General features: G+C 37.2%; 1 protein-coding gene across 13 annotated transcripts in view; it reads left to right on the plus strand.

The window, feature by feature from the left end:
• The window catches only part of st18 (ST18 C2H2C-type zinc finger transcription factor), a 44,757-nt gene extending 34,368 nt beyond the window's left edge, over positions 1–10,389 (plus strand). For 12 of the 13 annotated variants that reach the window (XM_037083164.1, XM_037083160.1, XM_037083166.1 and 9 more), the window contains 11 exons: positions 1,897–2,142; positions 3,817–3,926; positions 4,519–4,581; positions 4,885–4,953; positions 5,221–5,283; positions 5,623–5,703; positions 7,044–7,265; positions 7,432–7,520; positions 7,609–7,712; positions 7,806–7,952; positions 8,074–10,389. In XM_037083164.1, the coding sequence (XP_036939059.1) occupies positions 1,897–2,142; positions 3,817–3,926; positions 4,519–4,581; positions 4,885–4,953; positions 5,221–5,283; positions 5,623–5,703; positions 7,044–7,265; positions 7,432–7,520; positions 7,609–7,712; positions 7,806–7,952; positions 8,074–8,214 (1,335 nt within the window). In that variant the 3' untranslated portion in view covers positions 8,215–10,389. The remainder of the gene's footprint in view (positions 1–1,896; positions 2,143–3,816; positions 3,927–4,518; positions 4,582–4,884; positions 4,954–5,220; positions 5,284–5,622; positions 5,704–7,043; positions 7,266–7,431; positions 7,521–7,608; positions 7,713–7,805; positions 7,953–8,073) is intronic. The other variant, XM_037083157.1, reaches the window with a different exon arrangement.

A 10,389-nucleotide genomic window follows, 5' to 3' on the forward strand; every position in this document is an offset into this window, starting at 1 on the left:
GGAACTCTGATTTGTGTATAAAAAGGGAAGACATCAAAAGACAAAATTTGGCAAAGGGAGCTTGGCGCTCTGGTGGCAGACAAACAAGGAGGTTTCTACTCCATAAAGCTTTAATGTACACAAATGAAAATTTGTGTAATCACATCAAAAGAAGAAAATACAATCAGCCTTCTTTCCCAATTACAACTACCCGCATATTTTTTTAATAAAACATGTGGTAGTGTATTTTGTTTCGACATCAGCTGGCATGTAAAAACCCTGAACTGTTGTCTGAAACTGCATCTTGCCCACTGCAGATGGCAGAGGATATTTTGCTTAGTTATATGATCCAGCATAGGCTGTGTGTCTACACCAGCTAGTCTTTAAAAGCATTTTAACGGATTAAGCCAATCAGCTAAAGGAGTTAACATCTGAAAAGTTTAATTCACACAAAATCCAAACTCTTCTTGGAAATATGCGTGTATCCAAAATCTCTTCTGCTGTTATCTCCGATGCGGCATTGTGCTCAGCTTTCACCAAACTCACTTCATGATTAATATTGATCACATTCTGTGGGTTACATACATGCACACTGTACTGTAGATGATTCAAGGTTTCCACACCTACACAGCACAGATCCTTGTCTCCCAGCTTGTTGAGCTGAGAATGTGGCCTTGTACCAGGTACCAGCCCACTGAATGAATAAAACAGTGTTAGCAAGTTAATCATCTGTTCTCATTTACAGCTTAGTTGTCTTGGAGAGATGCACAAAATAAAGAACAGCTTTCAGGTCTCGGGAAAAAAAGGGGGCCATATTTAGAGTGTTAGATGCTATAACTTATCTGCATATGTATATTACACGTTGAAATATCACACGCCAAAAGCACCAAATAGCTGGCCTTTAAAGCGTGAAAACAAGCTGATTTTACTTATTTAAAAATGTGAGATGATTAAATTACATCGTTAATTTAGACACAAAAAAAGAACACTCTGAATTGTATTTTTAAATTGTGGCTACAAGAAATCTAATCTAAAACAAAAATCTAAATAAATCACAAAAAGTCGTGACACCGGTGTTATTTTCGATTAGGAACACACGCCATCAAACGGCCGGGTAATTAAAGTGGACAGCCACATCACAACGTTCACGTAAATTATCCCCTTTAATTAATTTGAAAAGCTCCCCTTTGTTGGAAAAAAAGAGAAAAAAACAATGATCTATAGGGTTTAATGAAACATATGCGTTGAATAATTGGTTTCATTTATGGGAAAAAGGATTTCAGCATTTAATGAGGTAAAACTTTTTAATACCATAAAACAGCCATAAGTCATCATGCTATTGCGTTTCAGTGTGGAAAAAACGACAAACACATCTGTCAGAGGGGGAAACTTATGCCACATTAAGCTTTTTAATTTTTGCTATAATAATGATGACCTAAAACCACCAACCCCACCCTCCCCCCTCCACCACCACCCCCCAGCTGCCATCTTGGTTGTGTGTCCTAGAAAACAGATGACACAGCTGTCACTGAAAAACTACACACCAGTGATTATTTTTTTGTGTTCAGCAGAATTAACGCTGGCTTAGTTTGGTACTTTGTCTGGTGTGAGATAACCACTGTATGTATTATTTAAATGAATTGTTTGTTTGCACTGCGTTTTGGAGTCATGTTTACAGAGGAAATGTTGCCTGGTTCAAGTTTGCCATATCGCTTCTGTCATATTAATGAGACATTGTGCCATTTTATTTGCATTCCTTTTAGCTTAATTAGAAGATAGGTTGTATTTCTTTATCCCATGATTTATTTGTTCTCACATGTTAGCGATGATATGTGAGGCCACACTTTCCTTAATCTACCCTTCTACAACATGGTACGGATTGATTAAATGTTGAGGATTGAACTTCTTGGCCTTCAGGACATGCTCATAGAGGTGGATGAAAATGGCACCCTGGACTTGAGCATGAAGAAGTGCAAGGAGAATGTAAAATCCCAGACAAAAACACCTTCGGATGACCCGCTGTCCCCTTCCGAGTCCGCCGTGGCCAAAGGCGGGAGCGTGCTCATCAGCCCCGCCTTCTACCAGCCGCTGTGTGAGAGAGACAGCTGGGAGAGCCCCGTCCCTGTCAACTTCAGCAAAGCACACGTTTTACAAGACAAAGAGGTAAAAGACACTGACAACTGACACTCTGGATGTCATCTAAAAAATGTAAGACGTGACCGGTGAAGGGTGAGAGTTTGAGGGTCAAATGGTGTGAAGTGTCTGGTGTGGAGCTGTGTCAGCAGACAAAGACATTTTGCATATACACGTGCAAATAAAACTATGAGATAAAAACACAAAAGAACAAAATGGAACATAATGTTCATAGGAGCCAACACCCAACTCTCTAGTTTTCTCTAAAATGCTTAAATCATTTCTCATATTCCATCCATTCAGTTTAGATGTGCATAAAGATTTTCTGCAAGTTTCTTCTGAAATCTCCATATTATTTAATAGATTGTTTTGTTTCTCTGTGAATGTAGCCCAAAGGACTCAAACTCAGTTCTGTTTTTTAAACCCTTTGTGTCGTAAAAAATGATAATAGATTTACTTGTAACCTTGTAACCTTGTAAATAAACGCAACAGAACTAATTGTACATCTCCGTTATTTCTATGATCCACCTATTTGTTCCTAATACACACAGTTTCTTTCAAGGAGTTCTTTATTAAGGATCTTTGTAGGAATTCACTGCCCTGACATAAGGTGGTGCTATTTAATTTCCTTAAATAAAGTTTAAATGCTGTTTGAATTGAAGAAATATTGAGTTTTCTTTTGATCTATTTACTTTGTTAGCTCAAAATGACAGATCAAGCATAAAAATCATTAAAGTAGTCAAATTATGTCCAAAAACAGTTTGGATAAAAAGAACTCAGGGAAAGTAGGTAGTTTTAGTATGAAATGTCAAAAGTAATCAGATTTAGCTTTAAAATACTCCTGTAGCTGTCAATGCTAGTATTAGAATAATTAAAGTACTCAAATCTTCAGTCTAAAAATAGTCAAAGTGGTCGAATTCTGTCTGTGAATAGTGAAAATATTGAAATTCTGCCCAAAAATACTCACGCAAAATGGTCAAATTGTCAAAAATTTGTCAATTTTAGTCTAACAAGATTTCAGTCAGCTGAAACATTTTTGTCAGCTAAATCAGATTAAACGCTAAAATCCCCAAATTTTCTGACAGAATATGAGTTTTAGCTTTAGTCCTGCTTGTAACACACTTGGTAAGAACATTTGTGGTGACAGTTTTTAAGACAAAGCAGCAGCTTTTCCAGTCAGATATTCAAATCTATAAAATATATGAACTATTTTTTAAACTGAGGACCAGCTCTAATCTGGACTCCACATATCATTCTTGTTCAGGGACCTAAATGAATCTTAATGTGGCCTTATTTGGCTTTTCTTCCTTTGTTTCAATACTAGTATTTGTCAGGTGGTTTTAATTCATAGATGACATCAGGAGTTATTACATTTGACCTGCTTTTTAAATCACACAAGACAACATCTGGTGACTGCACAAGCTTGTCTGTGAAAAAAAGAAAAAGGAAAATCCATACGTCATGGCCATACATCATAAATACTTTGTGGATTAAGTGTGACTTTAAATGGATGTATGGTTTACTACAGTATAAGTATCCTTAATCTCTTTCCCTTGCAACCCTGTAACCCTTGAGGGCTTGTGTTTTAAGAGTATTATACAGGGCTTTTCATTAATTATTCACTTTTAGGTCATTGCCGATTGTGGTCTGGTTTGATACTCTGGACAGTTAAGGCCAATGTTTTGACTTGGTCTTTGTCCGCAGGAGGATTACGATCATGCCTCCTTGGAGGACCAGCACTACCAAGGCGACGGCGGCCTGCTGAGTCCCAAAGCCAAGCTGCTATTACGAGACGCAAAGAAAGAGCTTTTGAGGTATGCTAAAGAATGAGGCATCTCGAGGCATCTTTACTCGGTCAGCTGTGAATAATGTGAGCTTCCCTTTTATAGTTGGCAGATGGTCAGTACTTACAATGAAGCACCAAAAAACAATACTTTTGTTTACGTAGGATAGTTGGACATAAGCGAGTGGAAACACACTGAAACTCACCGTGTTACCCATCACTGTAACTGGTATGTCTGCAGGTTCATGCGGAGCAGAAATATATCTATTTGAAAGTGAGTTGTTCTCCCTGTATGTCCTGTACAAGCTTACAACTTTTGACTCTTGTAGTTAGAGTGCATGCTCTGCTGGGTCTCCTCTTGAGAATCAGTAGGACCCCTCTAGTCCCTCCGCAGCACAGCAACCCCACTAAGTGACATTCAGAGTCATTATTACACCGAATGTCGGGCAGTATAATAATAATTTCTCTACTAAACTTCCCGCTGTACTAACTCTTTATTTATTTTTTTTACGTTAATGCCCGTGAAAAGGCTGTCAGTGTAAAAGAAAGATTCAGTTCAAGCTTGGCAAAGTCTGTGGGAAGTAGAGTAATCTGTGCATTAAGTGCTTTGTGCTCTCCTGCAGCTGTCCAACCCCGGGCTGTGACGGCAGCGGCCATGTGACGGGGAATTATGCATCACATCGGAGGTACTGTAATTAATTACACTCTCATTAGCACCAGGCGACAGATATATAGATTGTGTAATGATGTTGATTGTTACAGCCGAAAACTTGTCACATCGCTTGTAAGAGTCCAATTTTTATATGTATGTCACTTTCTTCTCAAAAGCGCGCTGACATGATAAAGCTCTCCCTCGTGAAGAGGCAGTGGAATTGTGTTTTTCAAATAATTTTGTATAAATATGCATTGAGACATTGTATTAAGATTATTCAATTCAGCTGTGATCAAAGAGTGCATTAAAATGACTGTTAGCTCTTTATCCTCTCTAGTGTGTCTGGATGTCCCCTGGCTGACAAAACACTCAAATCACTGATGGCAGCCAACTCTCAGGAACTAAAGTATGTGTTTTGAAAAACTGTTATTGTTGCTAAAGGATTTTTCACGTTGAACTAGGCAGCTTGTCTCTGACTCAGCTCAGGTCAACGCTCTCCCCTTCTCCCTTTGCTTTCTCTTCCTTTCCCTTCTACTACACATTGAGCTTGATTTCTATGTACTCCACGTGAAGTTGTTTGGTATTTCTCTCCATATTAGCATGAATCCGCGTGCTCTCCTCGCAGTCTTTTTGCTGTAAAAAACACCTGGTCTCTGTGTCTCTCAACCTGCAGGTGCCCAACACCTGGTTGTGATGGATCTGGACACGTGACTGGGAACTATGCTTCGCACAGAAGGTAGCAGAGAAAAAAAATCATGGCAACTGAGCATGAAATACATTTGTCAGATGCATGACATTCAGACAGATGGTGAAAGTCTCACTTTATGCTGCAAACATGCTGCACTTTTTGAATTCTTGTGTTTATTGATATATTTGGCTGACTGTTCGTGTTTCTATGCATTTATGTAACATTTAAAAGAGCCATGCGATGTGCGAATGCAGAGTGCAACTTATGCAATGATTAAACATGTATTCATTTAGGTTAATAGATTTATATTTGCAGCTGAAACTCCACAAAGTAAAAAAACATTTTTTTCCCATCACGTTAACCCGTTCTGTCTCCAATCGTCTATAGCTTGTCAGGATGTCCACGTGCCAGAAAGGGAGGTTTGAAGCTCACACCAAACAAGGATGACAAAGATGAGCAAGAGCTTAAGTAAGAGATTTTTTTTTTTTTTTTTTTTGTATTCCTTATCCCATAGTGTCATGTTTTTTTAACAAGGAAACATTATGAGAATGCATCATACTTTTGTGCCGGGGGGCCATTATACCTGCAGGCCATTAAGTTAAACAAAGAAAATAATACTTCTCTTGTCGTAACATTAGTGAATTATGGAAAAGGATTAGCAGCGTGTTTTTGTGGGATTTTTTTTTTTTTTCAGGCTTTTGTATTTGTTCCTATTTTCTGAATGGGGATATCTGGCTTATTACTCTTTACTGAGTGCTTCTTTATAATTGTAGTATATCAAGAAAATGTTGAACTGGCTGCTCTGATGGCAGTGAACTCATTTGCAGCTTAATCGTTGTCTGTCAAAGTGTTATTGGGATAAAGAAAAATAATAATGTAATTGATTTGCATTTTAAATCCAAAGTCAGATATACGAGCCCTTGTTTACTTATACATCTGGACACAGATTTTTTTTTTCTTTTTAATTACTAATGCAACTGCATGAGCTTAGGAATTAGACTGGAATAGATCTCATACACATTAAGAGAGAAAGGGAGAGAAAGGGGGGAGGGTAGCAAATGTCCCTAGATTATTGTAAATAGTGGGCCATATGGCATGCCTCCATTGTCCTGGTGCCTTGCATCAAGCCACCTACCTGTGGTAGTTGTAAGTAATGGGACTGGTGTTGTTTTGTCCTCTAAGTGCTGCTGTGCTGTCGAGTAACAAAATGCTGAAACAGGCTTTTTGCGGCAGCACTCTCCAGCATGTGTGCCATTTGTATCATCTCAGGTGACCTTTCACCTTTATCAATAAGGGAAGGGGTTAGCCACCTCCAAATTACATTCTTTCGCATGAGGGGATACATGACAATTATCTGTAATTCATGTCACTCCATTACTGACCTGCAGAAAACAGGCCTGAATTCCAACTCTTAATGATATTCAGCGCGAGTTGTGCTTATGTTTTCAAGCACAAATATCAGCAACCTCTGAATGAACACACCGAACAGAAGCACTCGTTCTACCTCAAGTTTTAGTGGATTAGTAACTTAGTAGTTAATGCGATTATTTCTAGTTTTGGCGACTTTATTTTTAATCAGCATTTGGCTGGATTAATCAACTTAATGGTTAACAAATCTTCCGGTCTAGTTATTGAAAGAGAGATTTTTTTTTTTAATGATGATGTTGTTAAATGTCTTTGTTTTGTCTGCATGGGGGGGGGACAGTTTTTTTTTAATTAAATGCAAGTTAGTTACATTTTTCCCTGCGTGAATCAGCAGCGTTTACAGATTTACAACATGCACGGCTCTTTGTTTGTTTCTCTGGTAGGTGTCCAGTAATTGGATGTGACGGACAGGGCCATATATCGGGAAAATACACATCCCATCGCAGCGCAGGCAGTTGTCCGCTCGCTGCCAAAAGACAGAAGGAGTCGTCCATCAATGGGCTGCCCTTTGCCTGGAAGTCCAGTAAACAGGAACTGCCCCATTGTCCCCTGCCTGGCTGCAATGGCCTTGGACATGCCAATAATGTGTTTGCCACTCACAGAAGGTGAGGTCGCCTGTCCTCCATTTTATCTCTAAACAATGCCACTGGTCGACATGTTGCATTCTTACGATGGCACCTTTTGCTCTCATTCACTGATGCTAAACTTTGTCAATTTTTTTGTGACATTCTCCCACCTAAAATATGTGTCATTCACGACCTGCTGAACTAGCTTGTCGGGTTGCCCACTGAACGCACAGAGCATCAAGAAAAAGCACTCGGAAGATGAAATGATGACTATCAAACTGAAGGCCAGCAGTGGTAAGCTCCTCTGACATGGAGATACTTTAAGTTTTTATCATATTTTTCAGTTTGAACATGATAAATTAGATGATGTGCCTCAACTCAGGTGTTGAAAACAAAGATGATATTCAGCATTTGGATCATGAAATTGAGGAGCTGAATGAATCCAATATGAAAATAGAAGCAGACATGATGCAACTTCAAACCCAGGTAAATATCCACTCCGGCAAGTTTATAATTTTAAAAGACAAAGTGTTTGAGATGTTCGCTCACTCAATTTGACTGTCTTTTGTACCCCGAAAGCAGATATCGTCTATGGAATGTAACCTGAAGACAATTGAAGAGGAGAACAAGATGATCGAACAGCACAACGACAGCCTCCTGAAGGAGCTCGCCCGCCTTAGCCAAGCTCTCATTAACAGTCTAACAGACATTCAGCTGCCTCAAATGGTACAGTAAGCCTTGACCACAGATATATCTAACCTGTCCTGGAAGATATCTCATTTTTCTATGAATTGTCATTTTTCTGCTGTGCTGTTTTCACTAATAGTCAAACATGTTTTTGTTGCAGGGACCCATCAGTGAGCATAATTTTGAAGCCTATGTGAACACATTAACTGATATGTACAACAACTCGGAGCATGAATACTCTCCAGAGTGCAAGGCCCTCTTGGATAATATCAAACAGGCTATTAAGGGCATCCATGTTTAAGCTGTAGAGCTACCAAGAGGTTTCTTTGACTTGGGATAATGGCACTAGATAGCTCTATTTTACTGAAGAGTGCTGGCTTGGCTGCATGTATAAGACAAGGCTTTTGGAAATGTGTTTGGCATTTCCTGGTAAATACACTGCACTGAGAAAATTACCAGCCAGATTTGTAATGCTTTTACTGTTTCTGCATTCACTTGATATGTTTATCCTGGTGAGATTTTTACCCCCTCTTGCACTTAATTATTTTGTATGGTTTGCTTGATTTTAATCTATACGTGTTCATGTCATTCTTATATTATCGCTATTTATTATTATATTTGTTCATCAGTGTATTTATTTCCCTCGTTTTTATTTATTTCTAAAAATTGTAAATGCTTAATATTTGAGAAATCTGTTCGACTTTCTGCACATTGTAAATTTACATAGAAGCACATTCCAATTTCATGGCATACTTTCGCCATCTAGTGTTGAAAATTATTATTATTATTATTATTATTATTATTATTATTATTATTATTATTATTATTATTATTATTATTATTATTATTAGACCATACGTTGGATCTCCCTTCAAAGTAAAAACCTACCAAAATGATTAAGCATCAATATTTTTAAGCATTGCTTTTGCTTTGTTTATTGGAAAATGAATGTATGGTAAAGACAAAGTGAACACTTAGATTTAAAAAAAATAATAATGATGCAATGCAACTGTACTGTACCTTTATTCCTTCCTAACCAATAACAGCTGATTGCAACCAGGAAGTGACACATAAATGCAACATCATTTGTTGAACTGAATGTCAGATTCTGCTTTGCATAGCGTGCCACAAGAAGAGTGCAACAACAACTACAACAACAACAACAACAACAAAACAAAAAAAATCACAAATCCACTTTGTCAAGATGTCTTTTTTTTAAATATAGATATTAAACTGCCTTCTGTGCACACACTTTGGAGTGTGCATATAGTATGTGCCTAAATGTATATGAATCCATAAAAATATACGAGTACTATGTTTTGTGGTAGGACAGTATTATGTGGATGGTGTCTAATTTATTATACAGTACAATTATTTTCATAGGAGGAAACGTTCCTGATGACTGTTTAAATACTGTTGTCTCAGTAGCTGTAATCTCAGAGTCAGGTTTTGAAATATCACGACTGAGATCGAAAAAAAAAAGTCTGGTGTTTATTTTAACTTTTTGCTAGCATGGAGAAAGGAAAAAAAAGAGGAAGGAGTGATTTAAGAAAAAACATCTACTCCTGTTTTATCTTAAACTGCTTACCAGCCTTAACACTTCGACCAGTCTTACTACAGTTTGAATATTCTTGTAACGCTTGGGGCAGATTTGAATAGTAGCTATTTCAAAACCGAGCTGACTACCACTTAAACTCATGTTTCAGTTTCAATCATGAAGTACAACAAAAACAAAACAAAAAAAAAGGAAAAAAAAGAAATGAAAACATAGACAAATGATAGTTGTTGGCTAATCGGTTGTTTGTTTGCATCAATTGCACTTTTGTATTTAATTATTTTGTGTTTTTAGATCACCACACTGCCCTTGACTTCAACAAAAGAGCGAAATGGGACGCACTATATAGGTCTCACTTCTACATGGAGTTAATCCCAAGATGAAAAAAAAACCACACACACACACAGAAATACGTTTTTTCTTTTCGGCAAAAGAGAAGTCAAAGACATGTAGCCTTGGACATTTCAAAGAAACAAAAGAGTAAAACAGCAAAAGAGCCAAATTACAGAAAAACAGGACCCTATTTTATCCAAATACTCGATTTGTTTTAAAGAATTTTAATCTTTTGAAAATAAAATTGAATCACATTCTTTAAACCTAACAATCCTTTATTTATAAGTTCTTATATTTAATTCCTCTACCACACATTGTTTGCTCAGGAAGTTTTGTGAATAATATTTATTTTTTCCCTGTTAGTATTTGATGTTTTGTATTGTGAAATGCTTTTTTGTGGAACGATATTAGTATGATATGAAAATTGTATTGTATTTTTCTTTTTCTTTTACATTAAAATGTAATGCTTTTTTTCAGTTGGAGTAGTTTGTAAATTGAAACTTCCTATTACTTTTACTATTTCATAATAAACAGATATGCGCTGTGTTGTACAGTTTGTGTATGGTAGAAATAAACTTTTCAAATGGT

Source organism: Acanthopagrus latus, chromosome 21 (assembly GCF_904848185.1).
Source record: "Acanthopagrus latus isolate v.2019 chromosome 21, fAcaLat1.1, whole genome shotgun sequence".
In the NCBI taxonomy this organism is placed as follows: Eukaryota; Metazoa; Chordata; class Actinopteri; order Spariformes; family Sparidae; genus Acanthopagrus; species Acanthopagrus latus.